At 39.3% G+C, this 17,401-nt stretch overlaps 1 protein-coding gene across 7 annotated transcripts in view; it reads left to right on the forward strand.

The window, feature by feature from the left end:
* Nucleotides 1-12,804, forward strand: part of LOC146809833 (histo-blood group ABO system transferase 1-like) — a 691,528-nt gene extending 678,724 nt beyond the window's left edge. For 6 of the 7 annotated variants that reach the window (XM_085616687.1, XM_085616688.1, XM_085616685.1 and 3 more), the window contains one exon: nt 10,722-12,798. In XM_085616687.1, coding sequence (XP_085472813.1) covers nt 10,722-11,403 — 682 coding nt within the window. In that variant the 3' untranslated portion in view covers nt 11,404-12,798. Of the gene's footprint in view, nt 1-10,721 lie in introns of all 7 variants that reach the window. The other variant, XM_085616684.1, reaches the window with a different exon arrangement.
* Nucleotides 12,805-17,401: the final 4,597 nt, after the last annotated feature.

The raw sequence follows: 17,401 nt of genomic DNA on the forward strand, positions 1-17,401 counted from the left end.
TCGCATCTCTATCGGGTATTCATCACTAGGCCAATCAACAGTAATTTTACTTTCTGTCCATAAATCAGCACGTACCACTATGTCAAATAAACCATTCAAATCTTTTAACAATACTTTAAAAACCTTCACAAATCTTTCAACTTGCCGATACCATTCAACTGGCTTTTCTCTTAACTTGGGGAAATCATTTGTAAATGACAAAATATCCTGTCTGGGCCATGGAACATGTACATATCCTCCTCCCTTACCTCTCTCATTGGACATAATCTTTCAACCTTTCCTGTTTCTTTAAACAAAAATTCAGAAGTTGTTTGATTGGCATGTGCTTCTTCCTTTTTTCACATCCATCTAGCCTTCCATTTGTCTAGATCACCCCATTTTTGTAAAATGGTCATTAATTCTTTGACATGTAAATTTCTTCCGGACACATTTATATTTTCCAAGTCCTTATCACTGAATTCTGCTCTGTATGGTTTCTGTAATACCTTGGATTTCCCCATTTTAACTCCCATTTTAGAAGCTAGGCCTGTCAATTTCTCAAAGAATATCTTTGTATTTCTAGTGATACTTCTACAAATGAACAGTAACTCTTCTTCACGGTAAGTATTTAGCCTATCTAGTCCCACGTGTCCAGCTATCATTTCTTCCAATTCCACTTTCAATTTGTAAATATCTAAAATTTTCAGTGGCTGTTTTGACTTGTCTATTCCCTGTGCCCATCTTTCTATTTCTTCTGGTGATACTATTGTTGCACTCTTGACTCCTGTAGATGTTTCTATTTGTACTTCCTTTGAACAACTAGGTGTAACTCTTCTCGGGGTTTCATTTCTCTCCTCTTATCGACAAATCCATTAATGATATCACCGAATAACATTCACTGCCTTGATCATCAATTATTATATTCTCTTCTCTGGGTTCAATTGTAGGTGTGGACATGACTGGTGGTTTGTGACCAATAGTTTTATCTATATATAGTGGAATCACTGGACCTATGGTCACTGGTATAGTCAACGCTTCAGGGTGGGTACTCAATTGGGTTATTTTCTGTATTAATTCTTCTCTATTCTTATTTATTGCCTCTCTTTCATTTTCCTGAAGTACCCTTCCGTTCGTTGGGTCATGTATAATTTGGGGAGCTAATGGTGTTCCGAAAACCGGGGCACTAGGAGTAGTTCTACTGAGTCCTTCTTGGTAAGGTGGAGGGTTTTTCATTAAAATGTCCTCCAAATAATAATCTTCCAATTCTCCACTACCTGTCATCGTTAAATGTTTTGTATTCTTTGTGCACTTGCCTCCTGTCTGTTCCTCAGCCATTAGTACAGGATATAATCCTTCAGTCAACATTGCTTGTCTCCATTGTTTCATCTGATTATCTTGTGATTCGCACAATAGTCTAGGATAAAACCCTCTAGAGCTTCTGCTACTTCTGGATCTATCATGCTCAAATGCTTCAGTCTCCCATTCCTCTGAAGTTTCATATTGGGTTAATCTTGGTCAGGGCTCTAATTAATTCATTCTTAATCTCAGATTATGTAGAATTCTCCCATTAATCGTACAATGTTCTGGAAAAGCTAGCACTCCAATTTTCCAGCCATACACAAGTATGATAGCCTCTTTCCATCATCATGTATGATGCAGGCATTTTCGGGGGAGGGATAAGAATTGCCTCTCTAGTCTTAATGGGTTTAGCCTTTTTAAAATAATTTAAAATTTTCTGCATACATGTCATTTTTCTTTTTTCTCCGTACATTTTAGGTGTCGATCCTTTTATATATTGTTCTCTGGCAAATCCTAAATACCTTCTGTCTGGGCGATTCCCTATTAATGTTGGATCGTGTCTCCACATGCAAAGCCCACTGTCAATTATTATTGTAGCTTCTATTTTACTAACCAATTAAATGTTCGTTTTTACTCTAATAATTGACCAATACCAGCAAAACTTCTATTCTTTCGACCAATCAAATTCTATTTTACGCTATGCGTTTAGCCAAAACTAGCGCGGCCTTTCTGTGACGTCAGTATCACTCCTTACTACTGACCCCTCCTTTACAATTTCGCATCGGTCACACGCCCACTGTTCCAACCAATCCCAGCGTGGCCCTCTGTGACGTCAGTGTACCACCCGCAGCTGACCCCTCCTTTACAAGGTAATAAGAATAACTTATTTTCTTACAATTTTCATACAAAATTAATTAAATGACAACATTGAAACATTCACTACTCTGTTTGCTCCACTAAAATCAGAAAGTCGATTTACATTTACTGCGAGTATAAGCTTTCCGCTTACTATTGACACACTACGAGTAAACTCTTCGCTTACTCTTCACTCAAGCGCCGACAAACCTGCTACTCCTTCGGTATTACCCTTTCTAGGTGATTTAAGACCAAAGTTTCATTAGCGAACTCTTTGCTATCAATCACTCTCACTTTTATACAAATTAATCCCTAAATCAGCACTGCCAGCCTTGCATATCCTTTCAGCGCTAACTTTAACAAACGAGTAACCTCACTGCAGTGTGGTTTCCATTCACCACCCACTATTCAATATTCCTGGGAATTTCCAAACAACATGAAACAAAACACAAAAGGATTTGTTAATACATAATCAATAATTAGAAATTCAATATTTTCACCTAACTAGTTAATAAAATATAACTATAGCTCTGCTACCAGAAAAACTGATCCAGTGGGTTACCAACCTCAGGTACTTAACTCCCATATACTCACCTGGGTCCATAAACACACACACATTCACATAGGCTAGTAGATACCGCGGGGGTCAATTTGTTGTACTAATACCCGTAAGATTAATTTATCTTATCACTTCTTATCAAACCTTCTGACCGAATGTACTTTCCTCTGGTCAATGGACCTTTTAGTTAACTGTTGTAGGCGGAAATGTACATAGAATAAAACCTTCTTCAAATAACCACAGACTCGGGAGAGTTTTATATGTTTATCTAGTTAAATTCATGTGAGCCAAGAACCTAAATACAAGTCGTACACCATTTTCTCCGAGGAAGGAAATCAGATTTTAAACAGGAAATCATTAAACAATGTTATTACGATGACTGTACATGAATAGGGAGAAAATAGAGAGAGCAGTACAATGACATACTACACAGAATTAAAGTTAACTAGGATGGTGTGGAAACCAACCCCTTGGCCAAGGAGTTGGAAATGGGTCCCCTGGGACAGATCAGGTGGCGAAGGTTCAGGACAGGATAGATGAACTCTTCTAGAAACGATGCCTGCGTCGCACCCCTCTCTGGCACTATCTTCCTCCTCGATTCTTCCACGATCTTCTTCTATTATGTACCTCCTCGATTCTTTCGCGATCATCTTCTAATTAATTAGGGTTTAGGCTCTAAGTCTGCAAATCGAGTCTTCTTCAGCAGTTATTCAATTCTCGGACAGCATCTCCGTCTCTCAGCATCTCCGTCTTTCTTGATGTATTCTAACTAACTAAACTACCTCAATTATACCCTTCCAATGGCATGTACCACCCCTAAATGTTTCAATTTTATGAAATTCATAATTCTGATTCGACAGGGAAGGGGGGATGATCATCACATCATGCTAAGTTTTAACAATTTTCTTTAGTCTATTGTTCAGCGTTCCCGCCCCTTAGATTTATTTTCCCAAGCTTTGTTTCCCACCCGCATTTCACATTTGTATCAATAAATGTATACATTTAATAATTTTCTCATTCATCAGTTAAGAAGACAACTTCTTTTCCCTGGACATGTAGCGATCGTGGCGTTGGCTGAAGTTCAAGAACGTCATTGTGGTTCCTGGCGGGTTACAAGTGCGCATGCGTTGGGTATCACATGGCACATAGACATTATTATCGTACTGAGGCCCAAATTCGAACTATATAGAAAGAATCAAAGAAACATGTTAGAAATCAAAATAAAATGATTTCACTGTATACCACCTATCTCAAAGATTTCCCTCCAAGCACAGACTCGTCATTACTACGTAGATGTAGTTGACGCATGTGCAGTACAGAATTCTGCGTTAGCAGCCATTTTAGTCACACTCTGGTTACTTGTTAGTATGACACATATGCAAGCTTCCCCTAAACTTAAATATGTGAACTGCACGTTAGTATTTACAAACACAATTATTATGGTATTACGAGTTATCTGAGAAGATTGCATCCGAGCAAGTCTCTTTTATACGAGTCCTGGCTTCATCAGGCCCAATCCTCGAGAGTAATTAAAAAAGCCTCCTGACTGCCTGCAAGTTGCTGTTTCAAGCACAAAACATGCAGGGGATGCTGAATTAAGTCCCATGCTGGTAAATTACACAAAGATCAATTCACCATATTTTGCTGGGGACAGACGGATGCCTGATCCAGCTGAATAATAGCTGCTGAATAGGGCATCCTCCAGGTTCACCTTTCTTTCCAGAGCTGATTGTAGCCATTTTGAAAGGGTGTGAATCATTCACAGTGCAATGCAAAAACGTTCTATTCCTATTTACGAGTCGTGATGTGTCACTCTAATGAAATTTAGAATATTTAAACTAAACTCATGTAGGAGGTAACCAAGAATAAGTAAACACTCAAAGAACTCAGAAACCTTCTAAAGATGACTTAAAGCTAAAGCTCCTGACAGGGAATTCAGTTACCTTGCGAACCTGTGGGATCTAAAGAAATAAAAAGAAATAAAAATGTTACTTGAAGGAAGATTGTCATATACAAAGGCTAATGAAATGAAAAATGTTTTTTGTAAATAAATAATTATATTTAATCTAATCCTATGAAAATTGTGATGTCATTTTACGTTGAGGCTTGGTTATCTGTGTGTGAATGATGTTTTGAGTGCACAGAGTTCTAGACATGTTCATCATTTAATGACATTCATAAATGGTAGCAAAACTGTGTTGTCTGATGTTGTAACAGGAGGAAGTCCAGGTAGCCGTAGAATGGGTTACATGAACAAGATTTATTGACACTTAGTTACTGGTAATTAAGATGGTAAGTTTCAGGTAAGTAGTTAGGTAAAGAGCAAATAGCCCATAGCTTACAGCCCCATCAGGGGCAGCCTCCTTGCTGCTCAGCCAGCACACTCCAACTGACACTCTACACCTCACCAGACACTCAGGCATTCCATTACATCACCAAGCACTCCAGCATTCCACTACACCATCAAGCACTCCAGCACTCAACCTGGCCGAGCAGCAGGGAAGATTTAACTAAGGAAAGGGTGCATAGCAACAACTCAAGTCACAACATCTGGATATGACGTGTTGCAATTGGGTGCACTCAATTAATACGTTTTAAATTTTAAATTCACAAGACTTCACATGAACATCTTAGTGGCAGTTCAGCAAGCATATGGCAATTCATGGTTGGACGCACATTTGCATCATGTAAACATCACCCTCATAAACAAAGGGTGCATGGCAAGACAAGTGAGCTGGTGCACTGACCTCAGCCTTGCATTGTGTGCTAATTACGGGTCACACTCTGCAACAAGAAATCACAATTTTCAGATGGCTGTCCTTCTGAACTTTCAAGGCAATGCTCTGGAATGTTGGACTTATGCTCTGAGCTAAAGAAGGCAGGTCCTCTACACAGCTTCTCTTTTTGAAATGCAGGAGCAGCAAAGTACATTTTCAGTTTTCATATGTATGAAGTCCTTACCCCTTCAAGGGAGGCAGCAAGGGATTCTTCCTCTTGTCCCAACCATACTCTAACACAACTTTACCACAATTCTTTAGATCTCTGCTCAAGGCCGTGTACACCCATAATAGTTTATTTTATAAATTATTAGGTCACAAAATGTGCCAACTAATTGTTACAATATTCTCATGGTGTGCTAATATTGCTCATAGAAGAGAGTGGTTACAAATAAAGTATTGATGACTAATGATATTATTCCTTTCTAGAACTAATATAGATATATATATCAAAAATGGATAAGGTGACGCAGTCACAAGCCCAAAATGGAGCCTATGACTGCCCAGTAGAGGCTTCACCTCATCTCTAATTAGCACAAATCAGTGCATCAATAAGCCATCAAACCTATATACAGTACACCAACTGTTCACATATACTGGTTGAAGTTTATACATTTTCATCTATTCAATAGTTAGCAAACAGGGTCCCCACGTTTTGGCAAAGATGCCTTGATCACAACCTTGTTCATTCATCCGAGGACACCATGCTTAAGTGTTATTTACCAAACAGTAAAGACAGACAAGACTAATTCTATCATTACTATAGAAACAATACTGTGGTAGGATATTAACAAGTGTTACTGGAAAATGAGGTCATAATTCATTAAATGAATTACTTAATGATCTAGACCTGTTTTCTTATGATTGTGGCAAGAGTATGTTCTCGTAAAATCTGTGATTCATTAAAAAATATAATCAGACTAAATTTCAGGGTACTTGTTGGACCTGACCCTAAAGTGCTTGTGTTCTCTCATTTAACCATGGTTTAATTGACTTACACATAATTGGCATTTTTATTTAGTTGTAAGTCCCTTGTAGAGTGATATACCATATAATAAGGGCCTGTAAATAAAATGCTACTAGTGAGCTTGCAGCATTTATTGTGCCACCCACTTAAGTAGCACTTTCATACATGTAACGGGCCTGCCATTGCAGCCTGCAGTTTTAAGCTGCCATGTTGGCTTGACATTTAAACCCCCTTGACTAGCCTTAAACTTCCTTTTTATCACATATCATTTACCCCTAATGTAGGCCCTAGGCAGCCCATAGCGCAGGGATGCAGTGTAATGAAAAAGTGGACATATACTTTTAAGTTTTACATGCCCTGGTAGTGAAAGACTCCTAAATTTGTTTTTCATCACTGTGAGTCCTACCCCTCCCAATAGGATAACATTGGGGAATCCTTATTACATTTAATAAACTGTTATTTTCAATAGGGGGCTGGTTATTCCTTAATACATTTAATAAACTGTTATTTCCAAGTGGGTGCTGGTAACTGCATCATGTTTGGTGTCTTTGGAATTGTGACGAAAAACCCTATTTAATGTTACATTTGAGTTTTTATCACTATTGTAAAAATGTCACTTTTATAAAGTTGGCATTTTTGTGCCCTTAGCCCTTTAGTGCCTGTAGCGTGACTTGGGTTTAGGCTGAGTATAACTGACAGTTACACTTTGTGAGTTCCTCCTAGACAGTCACATAATAGAGGGATTAGATGTTCCTGAATGGGCCATCTGCTTCGGGATGGGGGGCAGAGCTGAGCACCTCTCCACTTAAAACTGAATAGCTTGTGCTTTGCCTTCACACACAAGGCCTAACAACCCTGCATTGTCCCTTCAGCCATCTTGGAGCCAGGACAGTGGATGCAGGAGATTCCATGCACTGAAAAGCCACTGTCTAGAAGTTTCTCCCACCTTCCAGAACCAGGGCACCAGCGTATAGAAGTAGGAACTCAGACACCAACTCTTTACACTTCTAGACCTGTGGATACGCTGTCAGGAAAGCCTGCTGTGCTTTTTGAAGGACTGTCTTTCTGCTGGGCTGCTGCTCTACACGACTGCTGACCTGCCTGGATTACTGTCCTGTTTGTCCTGCTACTGTGTTGCCTTCTGCCTGTGGATAAGGACTGGATCTACAACTGACTCGAGACCTCCAGAGTGACTCGCGAGGACTAGTTTACTGGCCTCCTGTTAAGAACAACAGGGATGCAAAAGGCTTCCTTCATCTTGAACCCGCACCTGGACCCAGCCTGTTTGAGTCCTAACTCTCCAGGTGGTTCATCTCTAGTCCTTTACCCTTGGAAGTGGTGCTGAAGGTGGCCAGATAGCCAAAATTCAAAAGTGGAGACTTCAAATTTCTTTTGCTAAAAACTGCTCTGAGAACCAGTAGGAGACAAGGACCAACCTACTCATCTAACCACTCGATGTGCGTCGCCGGTCGGATTGAATTTGCAGCTTCTCCCACTACATATTTCTCTGCTGCAGCAAATCGGTTTCAGTTGTCCTGCGCCAAAGGGGTATGAAACTGTCTTCGGCTACAATTCTCTGCCGTGTCTGCTGAAGATGTTTGACTTCCATTTCAGTAGATAAGTCCAAATGCAGAATTTTCACCACAGCTTCAACTCAAGGCTATCTGGCAATAATGCTCTCTCAACCGATATATTCTGCAGCTTTGGCCTGCTGACCTTTACCTTCTCAAAACATTTTTCTCAAGATGATTTCTAAGTCCGAATGTAAGCACTGAAAGGGCCCAATCCACTTCATGTATCCAAAATGCGCAGTAGTTTTTTTACTTTGACCCGATCTTGCACAACTATATTACCGCTGTTGGCGCTTTGAACTTTTAGGCACTAGTTTTTTTTCTAGAAATGTTAAAAATCGATAACTCTAGTTCTACGGATTGTATTTTTGTCATTTTGGGTGTCAAATCATTTATTACAATTTACCATATTTTTCTAAATTGGTGTGGAATTTTTCTTGTGTTATGTGTTCACTTTATTACTGTTTGTGTGCTGCATAAATACTTTATTGCTGTAATCTGTCTTTTTACTCCCTGCTGCCCCTTACCCTTTCCTTCCCATTGGTTTCTTGCCCTCTGAAGACCACCCTTCCCTGGCAGCAATAGAATGTTCCTTCTGGAGTTCATTTAGAATGTTGGTGCTCTCTGTCACTTGTGGATGACCAGAATAAAGAAGCTCTTCAACTTACCGTGTGTGGACCTCCGTTACTTCCTCTTTTCAACACTGGCGATGTGGATGGGAGTGCCAAGAGTAAAATCTTGCGTAGAGTTCCATTATCTCCTGTGGAGGTACCAGTCACTCCATGGTCCAAACTAGCTATTGACATAATTTATTCCATGGAAAGTCTGGGACCCCAGAGAAGATTCATGTTTGTTCTGGTGCACTACACCTCTCACTGGATAAACTTCAAATTCACAGCATCTACCACAACCAAAAATTTCATTGTATTCTTAAAAACTGTCTTTCGCAATGAATGTATCCCAGCTATTTTAGTTACAGATAAAGGAGTACAATTTACATCTGAAGAGATGAAAGAGTTTTTGAGAGAATTGAATATTAAACATGAAGAAACTGCACTATTCTGCCCCAAGGCAAACGGTCCCGTAGAAAGTACGAATTGCATGATAAAGGAACACATTTAACAAGCGATCACTATTGGACTCAGGGTGGATGAATCCCTTAGAGAATGTGTTTGGGCATACCACACTGCACCCAATATTGTCACAGGAGTGTCCCCATTCGTTGCCTTAAGGGGAAGAGAGGCGACCACCAAAATGAGCCCTATGTGGCTAAATGGAGGTAAGAGTGCTGTAACCAATGGTTGAGAACATCACAAGACAACTCAACAGCACCAATTGAGATATAAAAACTGGGATGACCAGAAACATGGTGTGAAAGGCCACAACCTGGAGTCAGAGAACTCTGTCCTGGTAAAGAAACCCACAAAAGGACATTTTGGTGAATGCAAGTTCCTACCTTAACAATTAGTCAAAGTAGGAAGAAATGTGGTCCGCCTTGGGAATGGACAAACATGGAGTGGTACAGACTTGTAAATGTAACATGAGATTCCCTTTATAAGGGAGGTGTATTGTAATTTGTCTTTTTATTCCCTGCTGCCCCTTACCCTTTCCTTCCCATTGGTTTCTTCCCCTCTGGAAACCCCCCTTTCCTGGCAGCAATAGAATGTTCCTTCTGGAGTTCATTTAGAATGTTGGTGCTCTCTGTCATTGTGGAGAGTGGATGACCAAAATAAAGAAGCTCTTCAACTTACCTTGTGTGGCCTCCCTTCTTTCCTCTTTTCAACATTTACACATTGCCTCTAAATTAAGCTTAACTGCTTTTTGTACCAAGCTACCCAGGATTAAGCACAGTTTTAATGTAGTGACTTTTTCTGGTTTGTCCTACAAGGGATTGTGGCTGTTGCTTGACCATGGCTCATACCCCAATAAACCAATAACCCAGTTTCTCACAATACTACATTTTCATCCACATCTATAAATCCTCCTTTACGAATTTGATACTATTTACACCATTTCTGTTCAAAGGCTGTGTAAGTGGTATGAATTGTAGACTAGGAGTTATTTGCCTGTGGTACTAAGAATTTATAGACATCTGTTTTAGAGAAACCTAATCCCTTGGCAATTCTGTGAAGCATTACACTTTGTATTGGGAATTCAACTGGTGACCCTTGCTAATAAAAAGCCATAAAAAGATGTAAACAAGCATTGACAAAGCCATTAACTTCCTGGAATAACATATATTGGCTTTGCCAGTGCTTTTTTTAAACTATTTTTTTTTCATTTCAACAGCAGCAAAAACATACACATCGGTAGTGGCAGATGTAAATGCTATTAACAGGTGGCCACCGTGGATACACGTGTAGCCACCATCTTCAAATACGGTTTTGTTTACTTTAATACATCCTGTTCAGGAGCAGGTGTTGGGGAGCAAGGAGAGGGAGAGAGAAACAGAGAGAGAAAACAGTCCCTCTCAGGCACTGCAAAGAAAGTCCGATGCCAGTAGTGGAAGGTTACATCATTCATTCAGAATACTGAGAGACTGAAATGATCCTCAGCGAGGTAAATGTAAGAATAGGAATGAAAGCCATTGAATCAGGTGCTAACTGAAAATCCACTTTAAATATATGTAATGTTTGAAAAAGAATAAGTCTTGGCCTAAAAATGAAGTAATCACTTTTCATTGTCTAATGTTGTTACTTCTTCTTTGTCCTCAGCTATTGGATGCTTCTAAAACCCTTCTTGGAATCTGCTGATAAGTTCTTCATGATGGGGCACAAGGTGATATACTACGTTTACACAGATCAACCACACAAAGTCAAGTGCACCACGAGTCGTAATGATCGAGACTGTAAGGTTTACAAAACTTCATCATATGATTCCAAGGCAAGAGTTTTCATGAAGAGAATGGAAATTCTGCACCTGGACATCAAGTCGAAGAACATCGATGTGCAGTATTTAGTGTGTGCCGATGTTGACATTGTGTTTCACGATCATGTGGGTGTGGAAATTTTGAGTGACCTCGTTGCCACATTACATCCTGGATATTACAAAGCCGGTCGTAGGGACTTCACTTATGAACGGCGCCCAACGTCCCAGGCCTATATCCCAATCAATGAAGGAGATTTCTATTACCAAGCTAATTTATTTGCAGGCAAAGTGCAGGAAATTTACAGTCTGACCAAAAGTTGTGACAAAGCCATTAAAATAGATGATTCCAATGGCATCATTGCAGTTTTCCATGATGAGAGCCATTTGAATAAGTATCTACTCCACCATAAACCAACAAAGATTCTTTCTCCAGAATATATCTGGAGCTCTACCATTACACGGACATCAGAAATACAAAGTATAAAAATTATTCATGGTGATAAGAAAATATCAAAATGGCTCTTTTAACTTGCATTTTGCTTTGCACCAAAGCTCTGATCTTATTCAAGAAGAAAGATTTGTAAAGTGATTGAATCAGCAATCAAACATTTCTGTCTGTATGAAGGTCCAAGACAAAAATGCCATAATGTATTTTTAAGTAAAGAAGGCCGAGCTCTTTACCTACGCTTTCTAGGATAATATCCTGCATAAGGAAATCATACCTAGGACATAGGAAGGAACGCATCTGCAGTTAAACTGGAGATGGTATAGGTTATAGGGAATGTATGTGTTTTGTGATAACATTGGCCCTGTTTACGAAAACTGCATCAAACTTTAAACATTGGCCAAAAATACAGAATATGCTTTTAGTCAAATCAAGGATTTACACTTGGAGGGTTAATGATGGAGCACCTAAGCATACCATTTAAATTCGGATAGGTAAGTTTAAGGCAAGGCTAAAGAAGTAAAACTGCGGCATATACAATTAGACTGTCTTATCTTAGCCTGAAGTAAACAAGTGATGGGTAGGATGCTTGAATTAATTTCACCCACTGGTAATTACTTGAGCTACATCCCAGTCCATTGTTTTAAGCCAACAGTACATATTTTTGCCAGCAGCACCATTCTTTACATACTCCAGATATACATTCAGCCACGCAGCAGGTGGATGTCAGTTGTTGCATTGGATGTCTTCACATTGTTGGTTAATACATCGCGTCAGTACATGTAAAATACCCTTACCTTGCAGTACTTTACATCACAAGTACTTTACTTCAGATGTAAGTTTGTCTTATATGTATTTATATTGAAAGTTCATTAAAAAATGAAAATGATTTCTAAATAATTCAATTATGTTTTAATTTTATAATAGTTTAATCATATTTTAGTAATCTTTTTTCATTTTCTGAAACTACTCACCCTTGAGCCCTAATACAAAAATTACTACCGTTATGCACTACCTATCCCCAATCGCTAAAAACACTTTCTATCCTTATACACTACCCAGTCCTGCACCCTAAAAATTCATTACTACCAGAGGCAATAACTATCCCTTTGTCCTACAAACTGTTTACTACCCCTAAACATTACCCAGCTCTGAGTCTCAAAATGTCTTAACTACCTCTATAAATACTATAAAATGTAAACCATTATAGCTTAAATGCATTTTATTTGATTACTCACTTATTTTGCATTCACTGTAAATCATTGTTTCCTAATTGCATAAATTACATTAAATTTGAATTGCTATTAATATGTTTATTAAATACCCTAAAAAATATAAGTGTATATTACATTATATGTACAAGAATGTATATAATTATGATCGAGTCACTTTTAACCAATAAAAAGTAACGTATCTCTTATATAAAGTACTGCGAAGTAAATGCTGAAATCCTACCCTTGAATAAAACCTCCTGATGCACTTTCATGTGATGTAGTGTCCCATGATGTAACAACTGTACACCATTTTATACATGCAGACATGTATATAGAAGATGGATGCATGAGTGGGTTGATGACTGCATGGGTGCATACATGAATGAAAAGCTGGTCATGTGGTTGTAAGTGCTTGCAATGACTAAAAGGCGAATGGGCGTGATTGGATAGTTCAAGAAGCAAGTATAAGGCATCAGTGGGTGGATAAATGCTTAGGCATTGATGGACGTACAAATGCTTGGGTATAGAAAATGTAAAATTCAGTATGTAAAAAACAGCAGTTACTTAGCAGTTGGGGAAGTACATTTAATGCAATCAGAGTCATAACATAATTGCCACATTTATGAGACTTTGGGCCAGCCTTGGAGTGTGAGGGGGAAAGGCGTATAGACCTTCAAGAACAATTCAGGGAACAGAATGTGGAATGCCTGCCTAAAGTAGGAGGTGCCAGTTCATAAGCATGTGCTGACTAGCTCGGGGTATGGGATAGTGCACCGCAGACACACGAGTGGACACTGATATGAATTCCTACAACGTACTGAGCTGGCCGGCTCAGCAGTGAGCGGAGCAACTACACATACGCTGATCTTTCAGGCAATCTCAAGAGGGTAAAACCTAACCCACGACATGCTGACCGGCTTAAGACTCTGTAGGGGAGCAGCAACGCACATGGAGGAAATAGAAAATAGCGTGCTGGCCGGCTCAGGAGCAGAAGTGGAGCAGCAGCGTGAACAAATATCAGGGGGAAAATGAAGGCGAGACACGCCGGCCAGCCATAGGGTAGGAGGAGAGGAACAGCCATGTACAAGCCTGCGGGAAGGGTGAGACGCGCTGTCCAGCTCAGAAACAAGAGGAGCGGAACAGCCACGCACTCACCAACAAAAAGGGTATCTCGAGGAAAGGAGACTTCAGAAGGTCCCCGGGAATCTGCGGCCAAACAACAGGAACAGTGCAGGAAACTGAACGGAACGCCAGACACAGGTCTCTCGGATAGCGTGGCAACCAGGAACTGACAAGGGGGGGTGTAGTCACATCACTAGAACAGTAAGCCAAGCAACAGCTTACGTAGGAGATGGCCTTTTACGTGTCTTAGGGGCCGTCTCTAAATTACCCACAGTAGTGAATGTCAACATCCCTTGATCTATGCATTAATGTTCGTTCCGTTAGACCCCTATGGCTTGTAATAATTTCTATTCCTAACACAGACGTCTTATGGAGTATTATGAGTAGGGGTCTCTGAGAAAAACACGACTGAGTTACTTCAGTATCTAGCGTTAAATTTGTGCCTTACCAAAACTGTTGGGCGCCATGTAGTGTAGTTCCTATATCCCTGAAAGGCTCTTGCACATTGGAATAATATACACTATAGTTTTGACATAGGACTGAGGTCAGTATGTCTCTATCGAGTACATTAAACTTAATTACTTGCGTGTGCCATCTAACTCAGAGGTCACTAGAAACTTCTCGAATATACAAGAAGGGATTAGTTTCTGACAACCGCATAAACATGACAACTTTGTTTCCCTTAGAGTTGGAAGAATCCCAGAACCGTGGAAACAATAGATAACAGTTTCACTCAGTCAATCGTGCATGCTTCGTTTCTACAGAGTTGCACAGAAATAGAGAGACGGGCACTTCAATAAAAAGGGGTTTATTGAACAGTCTTATTTCTCATGCAAGAGATATGAACTGCTACAATCGTAAGACAGGATGCGAAGTGCAATACGTACAGGGTTAGCAGTAAGATAAAATAATACTGCAATAGCATGGTTTGTAGCTATGACATATATTCATAAAATACATACATAAATAACACAGTCTAAAATGTGAATACTCATCTGATGCTTCTAAATATTTCTACCCCAGTGTACCTAACCTAAGTGTAGTACAAGGTAAAAAGTAGGTGCTGTTTTCTAAAGTATAGCTAGCTATAGTTTTACTTTTGCCAAGAGTTGCCAAAAGTTTCTCTAAGTTCTGGTCTGCTCCATACCATAGAATGTGTGAGGTTGAAATCTCTCTCCGGGACTCAATATCTAACACCCCGCAAGGAGAGTCAGAAACACTGGAGCTGGATTCTCTGCAAGGAGGATGACAGCGTCTGGTCAGTGCATCAGGCGGGAACTCAATCTTCTTCCGAACTTGCCGTGGCGAACCGCAAGTAGGCAGTCGAACTGGACCGTACCGGAACCGTGATTTGCCAGTACAAGTGCAGGTATATTTATACCACAAAGGTGTTTAGGAATGCCTGTATTGACGTAAAAGTCAGGTATCGGAACATCATGAATTAACCCCTAAGGAATAGATATTCATGCATAATAAATGAGTTCTTGGAGAAATCAATATCCAAGCAAGGGAAATTCCTAAAGGCTTAAGAGTCTGGTTTCCCAAAAACTTGTTGTGACGTGGATTGACGGATGTAGGAAACCATGTCTGTATTTGGTTAGTATGGACAATGCCTAAATAAGGCCTGGATTTTCTATGCCTAAATAAGGGCAATATGAATTGTACCTACATAAGGGCATAAATCGGGAAACCTATATACGGAATCTAAATATACACACAACAAAACCGTCACTGTACAAATAAATACACAGGTAACTTTTGCCAGTTATGCTTTACTTTTGCACTTTTTAAATATAAGTGAGAAGTCTGTTTTTAAATCTTCTAGTAAGTGCATCGACCACATATACAAACATACTCAGTTTTTACTCAATCCTGTCTTCAATTCTATCTCTTCTTTAAAACTATCAACTGTAATATATTTCTTGTTCTACGACTCCTCCTCTTAATAACTCTTCATTTTCCCTAGAATCCTGTTCAGGACCAAAGAAACAAAACTACACACCACTACAAACCTTTTCTGCGTCTGCCACACTACCATGCAAAAGTGCTCTATTCATTTCTCCTAAACATAAAGCATGAGTTTTCACATAACACAGCCTCCTACCTAAAGTTCGTATTGCTAAGTGGTATAACTTATTTTGTGCTTTAAACGTTGCCTTGGAATTTTCTTAATATATCAATGGATTGCTGTCTAATACTATAAACGCTACTACAATTCCATTTGTATACAGTACCCTGACTACACCTTCCTTGTACCTCTTCTTCAATAACTTATTCTACATTTCTAGGTACCATCACCTCTTTTGCTATAGGGCTACCATTCTTCATTTCATAACATCCTCCTCTTTAATCAATAGCATGAACTGATTTGTTGTCATGGAGTTAGCTTTCTTCATTAAAGAAAGGCTCTGTACAAGAAGTATGTTTCAATTCTCCACTAAAAACTGTACAATAGTTAATTTAATTCACCAATCTTTTCTTCAGGTTTTGTCTCCTCTTGCACAACACTATTTAGTCAAGAGTCTTCATTCTATTTTTGAAAAGCTTCCTCTTCAAACCAAAGGCCTTATCAACTACTCTCTCAACTCGTTCTTTCTGTTTCACTACATCTCTCCTTCTTCTACACTTTTTTAAATTTAACACTAAATTTACAAGGTTGTAACTAATCAATCATTATAACATTTGCTCAAAACCTATGCAGCCATCTAAACGCCCACTTACAACCCATGCAGTCATTGAAATACTGAGCCACACACGTGCACTAATGAAGTATTCAGGCTCTACTCATGCACTTATGTAATTACGTAGCGAGTACCATTGTAGTAAACTTATCACCCATATTGTCTAAAAACTACATATTTCTCAGTAAAACTTGTAAATACATGGGTTTGTGGTTGAATACATCAATACTCCCTGGATGATTGAATGAGTGCATAGGTAGTGCCTAGGTTATTCCTTAAGGATGTCATAACTTCATGGGTCATTCCATATCTACATAATTACTGCCTGCATGTTTGCATGAGTACACCACTAGTATCTGGGTGTTTGGAGGAATTAATGAATAGAGCCTGAATGATTCGACAAGTGTATGACTAATGCTTCAATAATTCAATACATGCATAGATACTGGTAGGATGATTAAATGAGTGCAGGTCTAGTGCCTGGATGATTGCAAGAGTGTATACATAATATATAGGTGATTTATACAGTGCATGTATAGTGCCTACATGATTCTGTAAGCCCATGCATAGCCCTAAACCTATTGGATGAGTGGATGAATAGTTTTTCAGCGATTGGATGCAGCCCATGTCATTTTGGTTAACTGAACAGGTAGTGCCTGGATGCTTACATAACTACATGTCTGGTGCCCGTAGAATTGAATAAGTGCATCAGTAGTGTTTACCTAATTAGATGAGTACATGACTAGTGTCTGAGTGACTGCATAATTTCATTGTTAAAGCTTGAGAGATTGGATGAAAGTAAGTATACTGCTGGGGTGATTGTATTAGTGCAAGACTATTGGCTCAGTAATTAAAGGACTGCAAAAGTACTGGATGGCGATAGGTTTACTTAAACAGTGGTACTCGCTAAGTAATTACATGAGTGCATGAGTATACTCTGAGATTTTCATCAGTGCACGTGTGTGCCTCAGTATTTCAATGACTGCATGGGTTGCAAGTGGGTGTTTGGATGGCTGCATAAGTTCTGCCCAAATGTTATAATGATTGCATAGTTACTGCCTTGT

The sequence above is a fragment of the Triturus cristatus genome, chromosome 7 (genome assembly GCF_964204655.1).
Source record: "Triturus cristatus chromosome 7, aTriCri1.1, whole genome shotgun sequence".
NCBI lineage: Eukaryota > Metazoa > Chordata > Amphibia > Caudata > Salamandridae > Triturus > Triturus cristatus.